Source organism: Stenella coeruleoalba, assembly GCF_951394435.1.
Source record: "Stenella coeruleoalba genome assembly, chromosome: 4".
In the NCBI taxonomy this organism is placed as follows: Eukaryota; Metazoa; Chordata; class Mammalia; order Artiodactyla; family Delphinidae; genus Stenella; species Stenella coeruleoalba.
This window is the reverse complement of record NC_137149.1, coordinates 9,275,805-9,297,517: the sequence shown is the minus strand read 5'-3', so window position 1 is coordinate 9,297,517 and position 21,713 is coordinate 9,275,805. Positions and strand designations below refer to the sequence as shown.

Here is a 21,713-nt window from a genome sequence, read left to right as displayed (position 1 = left end):
AAATGTCAGAGCATTTAACTTTCACATACTTTATCATCTTCCAGTTTCAAGTTGATATCCTCAGTTGTTTTCATTTTCTAAAGATAATTTTCTAGTAGATTTTCTCAGGAAAAACTTTGGAAACAATATTCCCTGTGTTCTGTCATGTTCTTAAAATCTGTCCATGGCCTTTACACCAGAAGGTCAATTTGGATAGATATAATACCTTTTAATCATACTTTCTTTCCTTAGAATCTTACATAGTTTTCTGGAACAAAACATTACTGTTGAAAAGTCTGATGTCAATTTGATTTCTTTATAAGTGATTTGAACTTTTTGTCTGAAAGCTCACAGAATGTTTTTCCTTTTGCTCTGAAGTACAATAATTTTGCTTGAATATTTCAAGATGTTAGGTTTCAACCACTCTAGGTTGATTTTACCAGGTACCAGGTATATATGTGTGTGTACATTAATAGTGTTGAATGTATTTTCCCCTTTTGACATTATCTACATACTTATTCATTATTGTTTCCCTTCCAGCTTAAATTTCATTTCCATATTTATTTTCTTTAGAGTTCACTAATTTCTAACACGATCAGATACCTTTTTATATTATCTTGTCCAATATAATTTCTAGATTTTTCTAAAGTTGATTGATGCTGTTTTTCATAGTTCCTAACATTTTCTCTAAACCTTTAACTGATTTTGCAAGAGTAAGGTAAAATTTTTATCTGTTTTTTGTGTATGTTTCTTGGGCATGCTTTCATTGTAAGAATGTTATGCTGTTTACTCAGTATTAAGGGCTGAATTCCCCGCCCCACCCACCCATTTATATGTTCAAGTCCTAACCTTCGGTACATCAGAATGCTACTGTAGGGTCTTTAAGGTTAATTGAGGTCACTAGGGTGGGCCCTAATCCAGTATGACTCTTATTCTTATAAAAAGAAGAGATTAGGATGCAGAGAGAGAAGGAAGACGAGTAAAAGCTCAGAAAGAAGACAGCCATGTACAAGCCAAGGACAGAGGTCTCAGAAGAAATCAGCCCTGCTAGCAACTTGATCTCAAACTTCTAGCCCCCAGAACTATGAGGAAATAAATTTCTATTTAAGCTACCTTTGTTATGGCAGCCATAGCCAAATAATACAATTGTTCCCTTTATTTTTTCCAGGAAAGTCATTGTATGGGACTAAATTTTACCTTCATTTATTTGTCACAGAAGATGGGTTTTCCTATTCTATTTTAATGGGAGAATTGGTCAGAATAGCCTTCCTATTTCCACGGTTATAAAGCTCCTTGTTGTATTGCCATGGAGAAAAATATTTTTAATTTTCTTATGTTTTCTGACATCTTCCTCCACTGCAGTCCTCCGTGATTTTTATGCTTTTCTTTCTTTTGCCCTAGTGTCCCTATCTTACTCCATTTAGATTCTACTCACAAAAGTTTCTCCTCAGTGCATGACTTTCGTCAGAAAGGAAGATTTTATTGTTGACTTTCAAGAGTCATAGGGTCTAGACTGCCTCAGAACTGCTTCTTTTCAGTAGTCCTCTCCACTCAACTGTCAATCAAAACCTGTGTTACCACCCACCCCCCTCTACCCAAAAGACTCAGTTGCCTTTCTTTTGGGTTTGAAAAAATGTCATGTGAAGTACAGACATAAATATTTTCACTTCCCCTACTTCAAGGCTATCAGAATGTTCTTTATTGTCTTTTAAATTTTTCTACATAGATGCTGATAACAGAGGTGCCTAGTTGCTAAAGAATAATAATTACTACATTTTTGTTGGATATTAAAGGAGACTGAAAAACTATGCTGCAACAGTCATCTTGCTGTCAGACTGAAGTGTGCCTGTTTGGTTATTTTAATTAATGTTCCCAAACCCAGTGAAGAATAAAAATACAATAGTGGATCCCTCTCACACATTTGTAAGATTATCACGGAAGGGGCTATACTTATCAGTACCTTGAAAATATATTTTCTTCCCTAATTTCTATCTTCTACATAATTCTAACTTCCTATTCATTCAATTTAGTGCATTAGCAACATAATTGATCCACTTCCCTACACATTGCCCTTTTTTGTTTTTATTCCCTCTTGTACCTTAGCAAGATTGTGCACCCCTAGCAGGTACTACAAGACTAAAGCATAATTGATTATGGAACATATATTAGAATCAGTGAATCCCAAGATCAGATTATTACTCCATTGTATTTCAGTGATGTGAACTTCTTATTCAGTGAAAGTACCAATATGTTTACTTTTGGTTTAATTTGTTTTGTAAATTCTCTACCTTGACTTCTATATGTATTTTTTCGTGCCTCTCAGGATTTGCATCTCATTACCATCTGTACCTTCTGTATGCACACTTCAATGCACTGAGATATGATTGGTTCAGCCAGTCACCACCCGAATAAAAGATATATATTTGGATAGATCTCTTCTGTTTGCCTACTGCTGATTTTCAATAGTCAGCCTACAGAGCGCTGTTTCTGGATCTGTTTGCCATCATTATTTAGTAGCTGTGGCCAACATAATATGTCCATGAGTTTAACACTTGGCCACATACAGGAAACTGCCTATTGCTTTGTTCAGAAGAGAGGTGAGGGAGCAAAAAGTACTTATTTTAAACAATGTTGATGTTCTCTGATCCTCAGAACATACTAAAAGTTATAGTGATAGTTTACATAGCTCCTTTCATACCCATGCCCTTTCTAGGATAAAATACAAGTACTTATGGGTTTGTGGGATTCCTAAAGAAACAAGGTTCAATAATTAAAAGGTTAAGTAAATATGTGCAATGCCAGCTTTGGTAGACTCAAGTTGTTATTGTTTTCCTTTGTTTGGTTGTGATGTCACCAAAATGACAGTACAGTTTTCTGAGAATTAAAAAAATGGGACTCCCTTGAGCAATTTGGAAGAAGATGATGGTAATCCTAGGCTGCAGAGTAATATGCAAAGAAAATACCTTAAGAACATATATCAAATAAGAGAAAAAGAATCAAATAGAAAACTGCAAATGTAAAATGGTCTTAACTGCAATCTTTTTCCAAATTAGTCCAGATTCCTGAAGAATACAAAGCTCTATGCAAAGTTGTTTAAGCTAAGGGGAAATTTCTGCTACTGGTGTATTTTGGAGAGAAACATGTGATGAATAGCGACCTAGAATCCTCAGGTAATCTCATGGCCACAACTTGAAGAGGCAAATTAGAAAAAGAATAGCAGCTTGTTTAAACTATGTTTTTAATACTAACTTTAAAATTTATATACTTAAATATGTTACTTGTTAAATATTGGCACATTAGAAACTACAAATGCATTAACTTGTATTTTTTTCAGTTGACATAATTGAGTAGAGAGAAAAATCAGTATGCCATAGGTAAATGGTTATAATCTATATTATGGTTCATATAAATAGATAATCATTTATGTATGGCAATGACGTTGGATAGCAAGCCATTATGTTAAAAGTAAATATATTTCTATGTATTTTTTTAGAATAACAAAAATATTTTACTAAAACATAGTAAAAATAAGAAATAACAACAAAACATCTTATAACAACAAAAATATCATACAGATATTTATGCATAAGAAAGATATGCAAGACTTCTACACAAAAGCTATGTAATATTATTTTAAAAATTAAGGAGCACAAATAAATAAAGGGATATCCATTTTCATGGGTTAGAAGACTATACTGTAAGGATTTCAGCTCAGAATCAATATGATCACAATAATTTCCCCAAAAGAATTTGTGTGTATATATGTGTGTGTACACATGTGCAAAAATATATGCATGAAATTGTAAAAGTTGCTTTTTTTCATTTGTATGAATATTCAGATAGCTAAGAATAATCAAGATAATCTTTAGCAATAAGATGAAAAGATTTGTTCTATCTGATATAAAGATTATAAAGTAATAAAGACTATATGACACTGGTAAACGATAGACAATTAGACTAACGGAATAGAAATCCAGAGACTGACCTGGTAAAACAAATATGGGCATCTGATTTACGACAATATAGCACTTCAGAGTAATGCAGGGAGATGTCTACACTTTTCAATAAATAGTAGTATTGAATCTGCTGGATGTCTACATGGAAAAAAAAAAGATCACTTCCGAATTCATATCATAATGAAAAATCCAGGTAGATTGTAGATATAATGTAAAAGATTAAGTTTTTAGATATCAACAGAAAGACAAGCCATAATCTGGGCTCTCACCCATCTAACCCATGATGTGTTTACTGTCTCTATAGTTTTGTTTTTCCCCACAAGGTCTTAGAGTTGGAATCATACCACGTGCAGCTTTTTCAGATTGGTCTATTTTACTTAGTTATAGGCATTTAAGATGCCGCGATGTTTTTTATGGTTTGAAAGCTCATTTCTTTTTCACACTGAATAATGTTCCATTGTCTAGACGTACCATAGTTTATTTATCCATTCACCTGCTGAGGGACATCTTGGTTGCTTTCAAGTTTTGGCAATTATGAATAAAGATGCAATGAATGTCCATGTGCAGGTTTTTGTGTGGACACAGGTTTTCAATTTATTTGGGTAAATACCAAACAAAGTGCAATTGCTGAATATGATAAAAAGTATGTTTAGTTTTGTAAGAAACTGCCAAGCAGTCTTCCAAACTGGCTGTCCCATTTTGCAGTCCTACCAGCAATGAATGGAAGTTCTTGTTACTCCACATCATCATGAGTATTTGGTATTGTTAGTGTTTTGGATATTGACCATTCTAATAGGTATGCATTGGTATCTCCTTTTTTTAGTATGCAATTCTCTCGTGACGCATGCGGTTGAACATCTTTTCATATGCTTACTTGCCCTCTGAAAATCTTCTTTGGTGAGGTGTCCATTAAGGTATTGTGCCCATTTTTTAGTCAGATTGATTTTTTTGTTGTTGTTGAATTTTATTTTGGATATCAGATGTATCTTTCACAAATATTTTCTCCAAGTGTGTGGACTGTCTTCTCATTCTGTTGAAATTGTCTTTGACAGAACAGAGATATTTAGTTTTTATAAAGTCCAGTGTGTCAGCTATTTCTTTCATGGATCATGACGTTAGAGTTATATTTAAAAAGTTATCACCATACCCAAGATCATCAGATCATCTATACACTTACTCCTATGTCATCTTCTAGGAGCTTTAGAGTTTTGCATTTTACATTTGGGTCTATGATCTATTTTGAGTTAATTTTTGTGAAAGGTATAAGATCTGTGTCTAGGTTCACTTTTGTGCATGTGGATGTTTGGTTGTTTCAGCACCCTTTATTTTTCTTTTTTAAAAATTATTTATTTATTTTTAGCTGCGTTGGGTCTTTGTTGCTGTAAACAGGCTTTCTCCAGTTGCGGCAAGTGGGGGCCACTGTTTGTTGCGGTGCACGGGCTTCTCATTGCGGTGGCTTCTCCTGTTGCGAAGCACGGGCTCTAGGAGCGCAGGCTTCAGTAGTTGTGGCGCATGGGCTTAGTTGCTCTGCGGCATGTCATTGGCAGGCGGATTCCTAAACACTGCGCCACTAGGGAGGTCCAGCACCCTTTCTTGAAAAGACTATCTTTTCTCTGTTTTATTGCCTTTGCTCCTTTATCAAAAAGTCAGTTGGCTGTATTTATATGGATCTGTTTCTGGGATCTCCATCCCATTCTATTGATCTATTTGTCTATACTTTCACCAATACCACAGTCTTGATTACTACAGCTTAATAGTAAGTCTTGAAGTTGAATAGCATCTGTCCTCCAACTTTGTTCTTCAATATTATGCTGACAATTCTGGGTTTTTGCCTCACCATGTAAACTTTAGAATCAGTTTGTCAATATCCACAAAATAACCTGCCAGGATTTTGATTGGGATTGCACTGAATCTACAGATAAAGTTGTGAAAAACTGACATCTTGACGATATTGAGTCCCTCTATTCATGAACATGGAATATCTCTCCATTGATTTAGTTCATCTTTGATTTCTTTCATCAGAGTTTATAATTTTCCTCATATAGATCTTGTACATATTTTGTTAGATTTATACTTAAGTGTATCATTTTGGGGGTTATCAATGTAAATAATATTGTGTTTTAATTTAAAAATTCCTCTTGTTCATTGCTGGCATGTAAGAAATTGATTGACTTTTCTGTATTAACTTTGTATCCTACAATCTTGCTATAACTGCTTACTAGTTCCAAGAATTTTGTTGTCAGTTCCTTCAGGTTTTCTACATAGATGATCATATAATCTATGAACAAAGAAAATTTTATTTCTTCCATCCCAATCTGTATGCATTTTTTCCCTTTTCTTGTCCATATGATAGTGTTATTTTTAATTTTGGGGGGAAATTCCATACTGTTTTCAATAATGGCCACACCAATTTGCCTTCCCCCGAGTAGGGCACAAGGGTTTCCTTTTCTCCACATTGTCACCAACCCTTGCTATGTCTTATCTTTTTCACAATATCCATTCTAACAGATGTGAGGTGATATTGCACATTGGTTTTGATTTGCATTTCCCTGATGATAAGTGATGTTGAGCATCTTTTCCTGTACCTGTTGACCATCTGTATGCCCTCTTTAAAAAAATATCTATTCAGATCTTCTGCCTATTTTTAAATCAGATTGTTTGGTTTTTTGCTGCTGAGTTGTATGACTTCTTTATATATTTTGGATATTAACCCTTTATAAGATATATGATTCGCAAAATCTGTCCCATTTTGTAGGTTGCCTTTTCATCTTGTGGATGGTTACCTTTGCTGTGAAAGAGCTTTTTAGTATATCTGATATGAATTTTATGAATTTAGTCATTATTGCTTCCTGTTATTTTCTCTCTTTCTTCTCCTTCTGGTATTCCCAGTACTCATATATTACACCTTTTGTCTTGTCCTACACTTCTTGGATATTCTATTTTTTTCAGGTTATATTTTTCACTTTAGACTTTTGGAAATTTTTATTGACATGTCCTCAAGGTCAGAGTTTTTTTTCCTCAACCATGTCTACTCTACTACTGAGCCCAAAGGCATTAATCATTTCTGTTACAGTATTTTTGATTTCTTGCATTTCTTTTTGATTCCTATCATTTCTGTCTCTCTGCTTACCTTACCTATTTAATCTTGCATTACTCATCTGTTCTTGCACATTGTCTACTTTTTCCATTAACACTCTTACGAGATTAATCACTGTTGTTTTAAAATCATAGTTTGATAATTCCAACATTCCTGCCACATCTGGGTCTGGTTCTTATGCTTGTTTTGCTTTTTCAAACTGTGTAATTTGCCTTTTAGTATGTCTTATAACATTTGCTGAAAGGTGGACATGATGTACTCTGTAAAAAGAACTGCAGTGGGAAAGTGTGGGAGGTGAAGTGTTCCATAGTCCGATGATTAGACCTCAGTCTTTTAGTAAGCTTGTGCCCCTGGGCTGTTTTTAATTTTTCACTTGCATAGGTGGTACAGGATGCCTAGATGGGGCTGGAGTTGGCTATTTTCCTTCCCCCATGTCAGTTAGGCTCTACTAATACCTCAAAATGTTAGACTCTTACAAAACAGTTTCTTTTTAGGTCAGGTCTTGTTAAATATAGAGTAGAATGCTTTATTTCAAAGTTACATTTTTTCCCCTCCCCGGGATGGAAGCATGATGGGATTTTCCTCTGATTTTCACTGTGAAAATCTGATAAAACTCCTGAAGGTAAAACACACAAAAATGTACCCTCCGCCTCCACACAGGGACTGGGTCCCCCTGAGGTTTTTATCTCTCAGGCATGTCCAAACTGAGCCTCCAGCAATTTTTCAATTACCTTTCAGGTTTTCCTGCAGTTCAGGTTTTCTGCACAAGTTTCTGCTTGTGGGCTTCTGCTTCAGTATCTGTGTTTCTCTGTATCTCTGTCTCTCCAATTTTAGGGGAAGCGGTTTGCTTTGTAACCTTATTCCTCTGATGGATATAAGAAAAGTTGTTGATTTTTCTGTATGCTCAACTTTTTACTTGTTGTTCTAATGGACTGGCAACTTCTGATACGTTTATATGCCAGACTGGAACCTCTCAGACGTTTTTAATAGAGTTTTGTACCCACCGCTCATTTACGGTGTGCTTTGCAGCTAATTTCTGGTACCTGGGCATGGTTGAGAATTACTATTAGGCGATGAAGCAAACATGTAGCCAATGACTTGGGCCAGAGAAATACAAAAGTCCAGACTGTGTAATTTTAGTCCAGAACTCCCAGACTTAGTCTGGGACTGCACATAACTTTCCTTAAAATTTTCCTTTTCCATACTGCTTCTTCATTCTCCTAACAATATCTCCTTGGAATACTTTCCCAGTGAATCCCTCACTCTTGAATCCCTGACCTAGGCATCTAAGAAATTCTAAAAAAATAAAATGCTTTATCAGATTTTGGAATATCTCCATCTATTCTTAGTTTTTTATGAAGCTTTTATATGTGAATGAATGTTAAATTATTGCAGATGCTTTTTCTGCATCTATTGAAATAATCATTAAAGTTTCTTTTTCTGTTAATGTAGTAAAAGTGATTATTTTATTGATGTGTGTGTGTGTGTGTGTATATATATATATATATATATATATATATATATATATATTTCAGATTCTTTTCCATTGTAGGTTATTACAAGATATTGAAATAGTTTCCTGTTCTATATAGTAAATCCTTGTTGTTTATCCATTTTATATATAGTAGTGTGTATCTGTCACTCTCATACTCCTAATTTATCCCCCCCTTTCCCCTTTGGTAACCATAAGTTTGCTTTCTATGTCTATGAGTCTGTTTCGTTAATAAATTTATTTGTATTATTTTTTGGTTTTCACACATAAGTGATATCATATAATATTTGTCTTTCTTTGTCTTACTTCACTTAGTATGATATTCTCTAGGTCCATCCATGTTGCTGCAGATGGCAATATTTCATTTTTTTTTTATGGCTAATAGACCAGTGTATATACGTACCACATCTTCTTTATCCATTCATCTGTTGGTGGACACTTAGGTTGCTTCCATGTCTTGGCTATTATAAATAGTGCTGCTATGAATATTGGGGTGCATGTATCTTTTAGAATTAGAGTTTTTGTCTTTTTCAGATAAATGCCCAGGACTGGGATTGCTGGATCATATGTTAGCTCTATTTTCAGATTTTTAAGGAACTTCCATACTATTTTCCACAGTGGCTGCAACAGTGTAGGAGACTTCCCTTTCCCCACACCCTCTCCAAGAGTAAAATTGATTTTAAATGTTAATTAAACAAGATTTCCTTTCTGGAAGAAACACCAACTTGATGTTTTACATATATTCTTAGAATTATTGCTGGATTAAGTTAACTAAAATTTTATTTAATGTTTTTGTCCTTATGCTGATGAGTTAATGTGCCCAGTAGTTTTTATCCAGGTCACGTTTGGGTGTCAAGGTTATGTTGTTTTCATAAAATGAGTTATGAGATGTACCCATTTTTGTCCTTTTGAAAAGACTTTTTTAAATTGGAATTGTTTTTTAAATATTTTTTAACATTCACCAGCCATCTAGCACTTGGATGTTCTCCTTAAGAAAGATCTAATCATATTGATTCATTTATCTTAATATTGGTGAGATTATTAATATTTCCAAATTCTTATTATCAGTTTCAGTGAGTTACTTTAATCAAAGTTTTAAAATTTTATCTAAATTTCAAATTTATTGCCATAAATTTGTTTATAATATCCACTTATGAAGGTTGTAATGTCTACAAACTATGTGGTGAAATCTTCTTTTTCATTCCCAATATTAGTTATTTGTGCTTATCACTTTAAAAAATCAGTTTTATTAGGTAGTTTATTAAATTCATTAGTTTAAAATTTTTTGAGATCCCTTTTATTGTATTTGTCCCTATTTCTTTAATTTCTGTTCTATATTTTCTTCTACGTCATTCTAATTTCTGTTCATTTTTCAATTTCTAGAGAAGGGTACTTAGCTTATTCTTTTCAGCTTTTTTTTCTTTTCTAATATATACATTTTTAAGACTATAAATTAATCACAAAGCATACTTGTGTTCTCACAAGGTTTGATATACTGCATACTGATTATTATTCAATTCAGAATATTTTCTAATTTCTACTGTAATTTTAGATCATATTTCACGATTTCTGGATCTCTAATAATGTTCTAATTATATTTCGTTGTTGATCTGCATTTTAATTGCACAATGGTCAACAGGTATATTCAATGTGATTTTAGTCCTTTGAAAACATTTGTAAGTAGGTTTATAGGTCCTTATGTGATCAACTCCTGAAAATATTCTACTTGGACTTGAAACTAAAATGAGTTCTGAAGTTGTTTTCTATTGTTTCTACATATGACAATTAGGTCCATTTGTGTTATGGATACAATATTCTTACTGATATTTTCCTTGCTTATTCCATATGTTTCTACTAGACAGAAGAGCAACAAGAAAATAGATGACTTCAACAACACTATATACCAACTAGACCTAAAAGACATCTATAGAGCACTATACCCAACAATGCAGAGTACATATTCTTTTACAGTGCACATGGAACATTCCCTAGGATAGATCACATGTCAGCCATAAAGCAAGTCTCAATAAATTTAAAAGTGTTGAAATAACACAAAGTATGTTTGCTGAGCACAAAGAAATGATACTAGAAATCAGTATCAGAACAGTATTTGGGAAGTTCACAAATATATGGAAGTTAAAAAAAAAATACAGCTCCTAAATAATCAATGGATCAAGGAAGAAATCACAAGTGAAATTCGAAAATAATTTGAGATCAATGAAAAATGAAAACACAACATAACAAAACCTATTTATTGTACCTAAAACAATGCCTAGGGAAAATGTCTAACCATAGATGCCTATGTTAAAAAAAGAAGAAAGATTTCAAATGAATAACTTATCTTTCCACCTTAAGAAATTAGAAATAGAAGAGCACAATAAACCCAAATCAAGCAAAAAGGAGGAAATAATAAAGATTAAAGCAGAAATAAGCAAAACACAGTAAAAAGAAAAGAATTGAAAAATAATAGGGAAAATTAATGAAGCCAAAATTTGACTCTTGTAAGAGGTAACATTTCTAAAGAAAAAGAGAATATACCATTGTCTATGAGTACATAAGAGTACTGAAAATATATATTCTCACAAAAACTTGTAAACCAAAGTCACAGCAATATTATTCATAAAGTCAGGAAGTGGAAACAACACAAGTGTACAACAAATGATGAATGGATAAAAAGAATGTGGCATATCCCCACAAATAGATATTATTCAGGCATGAAAAGGAAATAAGTACTGATACATGCTGCAACATGGACAAAACTTTAAAACATTAAGCTAGGCAAAGGAACCTAAACACAAAAGGTTAACATATTGTATGACAGCATTTATAAAAAATGTCCAAAACAGGCAAATCCTTAAGGACATAAATTTGAGTATGGTTGCCAGGCACTGGGAGGAGGAGAAAACAGGAGAAACTGCTCATGGGTGTACGGATTTCCGTTTTGAAGAGACAAAAATATTCTGAATCGGATAATGGTGATGTCACACAACCTTTTGAATATACTACAAACTATTGAATTGCACACTTGAAAATGGTTACTTTTATGGTATGTGATTTATAACTCAATCTAAAAGGGCATCTATGATGATTTTCTAAGCTGCATTGTCCATTATAGCCCCAATATGGAAGCAACCTAAATGTCCATTAATGGTAAAAGGATAAATAATTTGTAATATAGTCACACCATAGAATAGTATATGATAACAATGAACACATTACTACTGCATTAAATAGTAATGTATGAATCTCACTAAAATATCTTGAGTGAAAGTGACACAAGAAGATGCATGCTTTATGAATCTATCTGAAAACAGTTCAAGGTACTTAACATTAATCTGTAGAGTTTAAAGTCAAGATAGAGGTTACATTTGAGTCAGTGTGACAAAAAAGTGATCGGGAGGGAGGAAGAGTGGTGTAGGTAATGTTCTGTTTCTTGACTTGAGTGGTAGTTACATAAATATAATTATTTTTGTATTATTCTTCACATTATATGCTCAAAACTTCTACATTTGTATATTTAATATAAATTTTAACTAAAAAAATGATTAACTAAATAAAAATCCATCAATATGTAGATTTTCCCTAATCGTTTTTGCCCATGCTTTCTTAGTTCTATGCTGCTTCTATATGAGCACTTCCTGAACTGATCCCTAATAACGGATTTCATTTAGATGCAATGATTTGCTACTGAATGTTGTTTCTCTACCCAATACTTTATCTTTTTAAGGACCTACTACTTGCTTTACTTGTTCTCTTACTAAGGCAGGGCAGTTTCCATCACGTGCTCCTGCTAGAATAATATCAGATTGCCCACGAAGAAATATATCCAATCTATGCCTTAAAACATGAAAAGGCGTAGGTAGGGAGGAGAATGAGTTGTTACTTAAAATAGTAATGATGATGATGATGATGATAATATTTAAAAATAACATTCTAAATGTTTGAAGATGAGCCTCCTCGACCTTTTGTAAATGCTTGCTTTTTATCTCCCTACAGCGCTATGCCATGTAGTCTAATTTCAAAAAGGTACTGCTGCCTCTGTAGTATAACAGCCTTTGGAAAGCCTTCCTTAACACTTGTAAGAAAAAAAATAAAAAAGAAAAGAAAACAATACCTCTATTTTGAAAAGATCTCTTACTTATTTTTATCTGGCAATAAATCCCCCCATCATTTTTTTTTTCATAAACCAGTGGGAAGATTCTTTTAACCCTTGCAATAAGCATACAATCTGATAAAAAGTTAGTTTTCAGTGAGGCAGGGATTAGGTAAAGGAGTTGAAATAAGAACAGTTTATTTTCAGCACACTGACCAAGGGAAACTGTAGCATAAGAATTGGACTAAAAGATGCACAAGGACCATAAAAATGCAGATCTCTTAGGCCACAGTAAAGATTTACACCTGACTTTAAAAGTAATGGATGGCTATGGGAGGTTCTGAAGCAGAATAACATAATAAAATTTGCATTTGCAATATATTTTGGTTAAAATAAAAATAAATATTAAAATAAAAATGAGCTTACTATACAATCTCAGTGCCAATCGCTCTTTACCAATTATAATCTATAAAATATAAATGTCACTTATTGGGCTTCCCTGGTGGAGCAGTGGTTGAGAATCCGCCTGCTGATGCAGGGGACACGGGTTCGTGCCCCGGTCCGGGAAGATCCCACATGCCGCGGAGCAGCTGGGCCCATGAGCCATGGCCGCTGAGCCTGCGCATCTGGAGCCTGTGCTCCGCAACGGGAGAGGTCACAACAGTGAGAGGCCCGCGTACCGCAAAAAAAAAAAAAAGTCACTTATTATAAGTACTATGTAGGAAGTATAAGTGAATAGAGTAGTGGATAATACTAGATTTTCATTTCTAACACCTCCCTTGGTAATTCAATAAAATAATGATGTGTCAAAATAATTCTAAGATTTGGTTTGCATTCAAATTGAGGCACTTTTTTGATTAACAAAGATTTGCTGGCATTACTATTATAAAGGCTTACTTTAACTTCAAGGAACTAGAATTGGCAATATGTCAAAATTGTGGTGCATTGGTATGCCAGTGGCACATGTACAAAGATGAAATGGAATGTAAATCAAAATTGTGATTCACTACAGACTGTCAGATATGGTTTCCTAAGATAAGAAAATACCATTGGAAATACTGATTAAAAAAACTCACACACACAACAGAATGAATCATAACCAATATTCACTCTATGCAAAAAATAAAATTTAATAATAACATCCACCATTTCAGTGACATTGCCTTTGGAACTCAAATGTGCTGTTAGTATTTGGCAGAACTTCAAACTGGGGATATTTCTAAGGTGATGTAAATATAGATGGGTTAACAAATTCTGATGTGATATTGTATAAACTGCCAATATCTTTCAGAAGTTAAGTGTCTTCTCTACTATGGCAAAGAATGCTACGAAGAAGATCATTTTTCTTCTCTAGCTTGATGGGTTCAACTGTGTCATTCAGGGGAACCTCAATATAGTTCAAAGCATTCTGTGAACTCTAAGACAAGACATGACCATGAGACAAAAACAACAGTAGCTATAAATATTTCCTCTGAACAAACTTGCAAAATAATCAGACCCTAACAGATTCAAATATGAGCATATTTGTAACTCGGAATTTAGTACATCTGTTTTTTGTTCCTTTGTTTATGTTGGATGGTTAAAATATATGATGGTTATACCACATTTGTGTAATACAGAAAAAAAATAAATTGAAAAGTTTGGATAAGTCCAATTTTATTAATTCTTACAATTTTAATGCACTAAAGGACCTAATATAAATCCTTTAGTAAAGGAAATGAGTACCCATTAATTTATGTTTGTGGTTACATTAGTTTTATATAATGGGGTCATTTTGTAGGCACCTAAATTTTTAGATGTTTTCTTATAATTTATCTGTTACAATGTCAGTAGGAATTATTTTTAAAAAATTCTTTATACAGAATATCACACTAGTTGGTGATATACATAGTAAATTCCTTCCCTCTAGTGGTACGATTCTAAAATATTATCTAACATGCGTGAAAACATACTTGGTTTAGATTACTTTAAAATAGAACTCAAGGAACTAATACCTTATTAAATATAGATTTATTTTGAAACATACTTGATCATTTGTAATCTGTTGATAATTATTTTTGGTGGAAGCCCATTGGGGTGACTAAATTGAATCTGCCCATTTCAGCAGAATTTTCAGGAGATGCCTAATTTATACCTAATAAAGCATGACATGTAAAATCACAAATCCCATTACTAAACAAAAATGAATTCAATTTTATACAGAATATATTGCACAATTTATTCCCTATGATTGTACAACCTGAGGGAGAGGAAAATCACCAGTTTGACTCAAGTGTTGAAAATGATTTGTAGGGAGGAATTTTAGGAGCTATTTGTAAGGTAACATTAAAAGAAGAAAGAAAATATCCATTAAGTACTGAAATTAAAAATTAGATACAAATGATGAAAAATATCCAGGGTTTAGTGGATGCATACTCCTACACCCATTCCTACTCAAGTTCCTTCCAACCATAAGCCCATTCTGCACAAAAAGTTGACTCCTTTCTCAATTCTAGTGGCAGATCTTGTTGAATATACATATCAGTAATGGACAATGAGAACTGAGGGGGAAAGTTGTTAAAAGGTATTACCTTCTGAATGCTGCTGTGTCTCAGTGCGATGACAGGAATTCCTGTAACCATCTTGAAAACCTGATGATGAAGCTAAGACACAGAGGGTGAAGAGCCACGAGACTCCAGCAGAACTGATGTAGAAGTTCTGATATACCTTGCCTGAAGATACCTTAATTCTGAATGTTTTGTTAAATACAGCTTCCTTTTCTAGGTAAGGTGGATTTTCTATTCCTTGAAGCCAAAGATATGTTGAGGATATTTAATTTGTTCTACTTTCTAAAATGTATATTTAAAACTTCTCTTTTCTATCTACTGTTTTATTATTTACTTAAAATAATTACATTATGAGGCACATTTTCCAAATATAATACAAGTAAGCTAATTCTAAAACCTCAAAATAGTGGCTAAATTTTACTTTAAAAATTAAATTCAAAAGTATCTTTAATGTAGTGAATTATTTCTCATGAAAACTTGGTCTGTATTAGAGGTTCTTTTCAATCATGGTCCCATAATTATGAGTAACTTAAAAAAGAAATACTAGTTCATATGGGACTTGGTCTTTTAAAACATGAAATATGAGGATCTTCATTTAAAAACACAAGTTGTTTTCAATTTACTCCTACGAGAAACCGACTGCTAGAAAATTAGAAAAACTTAAAAAGTAAATAAGTAAAAATCATTTTTGGACATGAAAATTCTGGACACCATTGAAAGATTTCGACTTTATTTGATCGTTTCTCAGTGGATTTATACAAATATTAAGAACATGAAAATACCAATACTAAAACCACTTTAAAAAGCTTATTTTTACCAAGTATAAATTTCCATTTAAAAATTTAAAAATAAAAATTTAAAAGGCACATTTCTATTCAATTGGCGGCACATTTCTATTCAATTGGCTGCACATGCAAGCAGGCAATGTGTGTGGGGAGAGAGAAGGCAGAGCAGAAGCAGTGACTCAAGGCATCTCTATGTAAATTAGCTTTTACTGGAATGCTTATCAGAAAGTGAAGATTCTTTTTATTTATCAAGGCACTTGAACATAAAAAGAGTAAAGTTTCGTGAATGCCTGAACCTCTACTGCCAACTAGGATGACTTCTTGATAGAATCACACACATACAAAATTTAGAATAAGTAAAATTTAAATAATCAAGAAAATCTACAGGATCATATCTTTTTGTAAACTGACAGTCATTTCTTAAGGTAAATATTAAAAATAAGTAATTTTTACTAAAATGGCATATTATTGTGTCATTATGAAGCTATAGCTACAATTTATCTAAACATCTGGTATTATGTCCATTAAATCCCCGTGCATGTGCAAAGAGAATGATGAACTCAGTTCCCTGATATTATCTTGATAATCCATTTACAAGCATTGTGAAATATTGTTCAAATATTTGAACATTTTGATAGAGTGGATTATCCAGAAAGAGATGTCAAGGCTTGACACACCTACTACACTTCCCAGTCCTGTTTCCTGGCACCCTTTCTTAAAAGCTCCCTGATTTGGAGGTAAATACTTCTCAACATAGTAATTCAGAGAGCCAATGAGTTATAGCTGACATATGGATTTCAAATAGACTCTTACAGTAAATCAGTATTTACCAAGGCATGTTAATAGAATTGAAAAGCAAGACACTTTAAAAATATTTAGTATAGGCTGTGTATAAGATACTGTATACACAAAAGTTTTGTTTAGAAAGTACTGAGAATATGAAACTCTGAAAATAATAGAAGACAATACAGATGAATTGTGTGTGTGTATGGGGGGTTGTATATTTGAGGTGTTCAAAGTGTTTTGAAACATACCATTAAAGCCACCAAAGTATAAGATTGCAAATTTTGAATTTAGAAATTTAACTTTGGAATGACCCTCAAAACTATAAATAAGATGGGAATATCAGGAAAAAAAAAAAAAACCAAAACTAACAAATCATATAAATAAAAACCACCCCAACAGGAAAACAGACTAAAGTCATGAAAATAGACTAAGATCATTTTCAAAAATATGAAAATACAAATGTCCAGTAAATACAAGAAATGCTGTTTAACTTTTGAGGTAATAAAAAAGTAAAATAAATAACCATGAAATATTTTGTTTTTACATGTCATGTTGAATCAGATAACAACTTAAACAAAATCCTTTGTTCTTAGAGTATATGGAAATGAGCCATCCTCCATACTCAGAAATGTTAAGTGGCACAAATCTCTGAACAGCATTTGGGCAATTTAAATATTAAACATTAATTCCAATGAATCATACATTTTCTGAAGAAAATAATTATATACATCAGCATATAAGAGTTTGTAAAGGGTGTATCTCCAAGTTGTTTATGATAGAGAAAAAAAAAAAGGGAGGAAACAATCTAGCAACGTATATGTTTATCAAGAGGAAATTGTTATATTATGGTACAAACATTAAAGGAAAGATAAAAGCCATTAAAATTATAGTGCAAATAATTATTTGTGGTCATGGACGTTGACTATGGCGTACTGTCAAATTAAGAAAGCAGTTTCAAACAAGGTTTAGAGCATGATTCCATTTTTGTTAAATCATGTGTATAAGTATAGAGAAAAATTTGGGAGGAGATGCAAGAAACTGTTAACAGAAGATCTGTCTGCATAATAGGATTATGTGTTGCCGTAATTTTTTCATTGTCCATAATTTTTCATTGTCTAAAGAGATTTTAAATTTAGAAAATGTGCAATGAATATACATGTAGTTCATACAAAAATAAACAGAAACAGATTTTCTCATTCTTTCATAGGTAAAGTATTGCCACGGAAATATTGTAATATTTCTTTTGTACTGGTAATATATGAAACTGAAGACTTGAATATATGGTTACAGGAAACAACGAAGCAGAGTAAAAGAAAATAAAACAACAACAACAAAACTATTTTCTAGACACCTTTGGTATGAGAGAATCAGAATTTTAAAAGTAATTACTTAAATGTAAATAAATAACTCTTGCATCCATTTCCAAAGTGGATTTCAAACAGCACACAGTAAAAGTCAGTATAATAAAACCCTTTTTAAAAAGTATAGAGGAGCTCAGTAATATAGAGGAAAAGCAGGAGAGAAGAAAAGATCTGGGAATGGGACTGAAATAAAAATCATGCTGGAAAGCAGGCTAAGTGATGTAACTTCAGTTTATCAGAAAATCAATTAGTGAACTTCTGATCAATCAAGGCTAAAAGTGAGCCTTCTTGGGTTACATAGCTCTTAAGGTCTAATAAAAGGAGACGTGGAGTTCATAAACATAAACTCACTGTTCTGAACCCTGAGACAATATCACTACATGTTACAACATATAACAGAGATTAGAAAACACAGTTGTTAAACAGAATGTCTATGTTTTCTATATATGACTTTTATAATGTTGGTACCTGGTTCAAAACTTAAGGCATAATTTTATGCCGTATACGTATGAAGAGAATTAAGATTAGGCCAACTTTTTGACCTGAAATGATACAGGCTTATAACTTAAGGAATGTGGAAGTTAAGGTTTTACTATTCAAGTCACAATTTTGATAACCAGCAAGCACCTGGATTATGTCAACCAATGGAAAGAACAGTAAAATTTCCTATAAAGCACATTTGTAGGCAACATTAAAGAACTCCATCATTAATTTCAGCCATCAGAAAAACACCATTTCAGGATATAAATTGAAAGGAAATTCAACTGTTTCCTAGTATTTTAAACATTAATTCAAAATGAAATTAGATATTGAGTTTGTAGTAGCAATTCTTAAACTTTGGTTTCTTTAAAAAAAAATTGATGAGAAATTAGAAAATTTCTGTTTGTAAAAATAAATTACTTTGCAATCCTCGGGTATAAGAACTACTTTGGGCATATTTTCACGGAAGAAATTAAAGCTAGCAGTATTATTAAAATAAGAAAAAGTATGCAATAAATGCAAATAATTACCACACTTCAGTTCATTCAAAATGCAGTAAAAATGTATCTAATTATACTTACTGCTATGAGCACTATAACAAAATCAGAAAAATATACCATATTATAATTAGATGGTGTGCCTCTATAAAAAGAACCAAGGTTCTAAGATTCACTTATTTTTCCTCCAAAGAAAAATAAATAGCTTTGTATACAAAACCTTCTATCATAATGTTTACTAAACTAAGCAGCCATCAGCTGGGATTTGAAATTTACTCAGGACGATTCAGGCAGAGATCACTAACATCCCCCAAGCTGCTACAAACACTGGCTGGTGCAGTAAGTTTTCCTCTCCTAGGGCCTCTGGGCCAGGGCGATGTTGAGCGGCTTGGAGCCCAAGATGTGGCCATTCATCTCAGTCATTGCTTTAGTGGCCTCCTCAGGAGAGGAGAAGCAGATCAAGCCAAACCCTTTGCTTCGCCCTTCTTCCTGCATTACCTTAACTCTGCTAATGGTTCCAAATGAAGAAAATTCCCTCCGTAGCTTTTCATCATCAATGGTCTCATCCAGGTTCTTAATATAGAGCTTTGCTCCCCGGCACCGCCGAAATCTTTCCTGTTTCAGCTGCTCAAACATTTGCTTTAACTCAGCCTGTCGCTCTGCTTTCTTTTGTGCCCGGCCTACAAAAAGCAGTTGTCCATTTATGTCCTTTCCATTCATTTCTTCAACAGCCTTTTTGGCAGCCCCGTGGCTATCAAAACTCACAAAGCCAAAGCCTTTGGATTTCCCACTGGAATCTGTCATCACCTTAACACTCAGGGTTTTTCCATATTTGCTGAAAACTTCCCTCAGTCTCTCATCATCCATGTCATCTCCGAAGTTTTTGATGTAAACATTGGTGAACTCACTGGCTTTGTTTTGGAGCTCGGCTTCCCGATCTTTGCGGCTCTTGAATCTGCCAACAAACAGCCTGCAGTCCTTAAGCAGTGCCCCATTCATCTCTTGGATGGCCCTGTCGGCGGCAATCTGGTTCTGAAAGTGCACGAACGCATAGCCCCTGGAGCCGTGATCATCACTCATCACCTTGGAGGACAGGATCTTCCCAAAAGACGAAAAGTGTTCATAAAGGGTTTTGTTATCAATGGATTTGTCCAGATTCTTGATGAACACGTTCCCAATTCCAGATTTCCTCAAGTAGGCGTCACGCTGAGACCACATGAGACGGATGGATTTGCCCTTTATCGGGTCAAAGTTCATGGTGTCCAGGGCCTTCTGGGCATCCGCCAGCTGCAGAAAGTTCACGTAGGCATAGCCCAGAGAGCGGCGGGTGACCAGGTCCCTGCAGATGCGGATGGACAGCACGGGCCCCACAGCGCTGAACTTCTTGAACAGCAGGTCCTCGGTGACGTCCGCGTGGAGGTCACCCACGTACAGGGAGGCCTGGCGGTACTTGGCTGCTACATGCATCTCCTGGCTCCTCACCGCCACAAGCCGGTCCCTAAGGAGCTCCTGGAGTGACTTCTGCAGAAGGGTGGCCCGGGCTCATGCGTGGTGGCCTCAGAGTCAGCGCTCTGAGGCCAGGCGATGCGGTTCATTCACGTACAGCTCCCCAGGCTCGGGCAGCAACCTCAGTCAAAAGCCCCAACCAGTCCGGCCAACCCTGGGAGGGGGCGACAGAACCTTGAAATGTCAAAGAAAGATTCCTAGGTCAAGCCGTCCTTCCCAGCCACTTGGTGAGGAATCTTCAAGTGGCGGGCTGGCCCTCCATGTCAGCGTTCTCCACAGCCATTCTCCGGTCGCTGGTTTCTGAATAAAGATAGGCCTCGCTCAGGCCGGTTTAAAGTTACAGCCGCCGGGGGAAAGAATTCCACAAGTGGCGTCTGAGGCGGCGGCCCGGGACGCGGCGCGCGGGCGGCGGGCGCGGGGCCCCAGAGCCCCGAACCGCCCGGGACCGGGTCGTGCAGGCGCCGCTGGCCGGGCGCCGCCGGGGGCTCCGCGGGCTGCGCGTGCCCTGACCAACCCCGGCCGCTCTCCTCCCTGCAGACCCCGCGCTGCGCCCTGGGCAGGTTGGGGGTGGGGAAGAGGACAGGCCGACGGACGGACGGCCGCGGCCCGGTGGGCGGCGGCCGGGCAGGGGCTGGGGGCTCACCCGGGCTGCGGCCGGCGGGGGGGCGGGCGGAAAGCCCGGAACTCGCGCGCTCAACTTCCCGCGCACTCGCTGCCCAGGGGGATGTTTTCTTTTTAATGTTTTTGGAGAATGTTTTTCTTCCCCCCGCCCCTCTCGCTCACTTCCCACCCACTTCGGACAGCTCAGCTGAGGAGCGGGAGGCGGTGACCGGGGTGGAGAAAGGCAGCCTAGGGGAGTGGCCCTAAGAAACCCACCCGCCCGCAGGCCCTGGCGTAAGTCTGACTGCAGGAGCTTTGCCAAGTGTGGATCAGGGCTTGTCACTTTCTAGCTTCAAGCCCTCCAGTGGCTTTCTTCGACTCTTGGGTAGGCTCCAACCTCCGCACCTTGTTCTTCAAAGTTCTGCCGGATTCCTGCCATGTTCCAGCGTCAACTGCCCCTTGGATCCCCTTCCTAAACTCCATGACACGCTCGCCTTTTGTTCAGGGCCAACTTGACAAAACTGTGTTCCTCAGC

At 35.4% G+C, this 21,713-nt stretch overlaps 1 protein-coding gene and 1 pseudogene across 2 annotated transcripts in view; both read right to left on the bottom strand.

Annotated features, from left to right (window-relative positions):
* Positions 1 to 15,238, bottom strand: part of LOC307186039 (alpha-enolase-like) — a 32,397-nt pseudogene extending 17,159 nt beyond the window's left edge. Inside the window, exon 1 of the transcript in view lies at positions 15,188 to 15,238. The product of the transcript in view is annotated as an alpha-enolase-like (transcript). The remainder of the gene's footprint in view (positions 1 to 15,187) is intronic.
* A 411-nt stretch (positions 15,239 to 15,649) lies between these two features.
* Positions 15,650 to 21,332, bottom strand: PABPC4L (poly(A) binding protein cytoplasmic 4 like). Its single transcript, XM_079920791.1, has one exon. It carries the CDS (start codon positions 20,537 to 20,539, stop codon positions 19,427 to 19,429), a length of 1,113 nt encoding a protein of 370 aa, XP_079776917.1. The 5' UTR covers positions 20,540 to 21,332; the 3' UTR covers positions 15,650 to 19,426.
* Between the last annotated feature and the right edge of the window lie 381 nt (positions 21,333 to 21,713).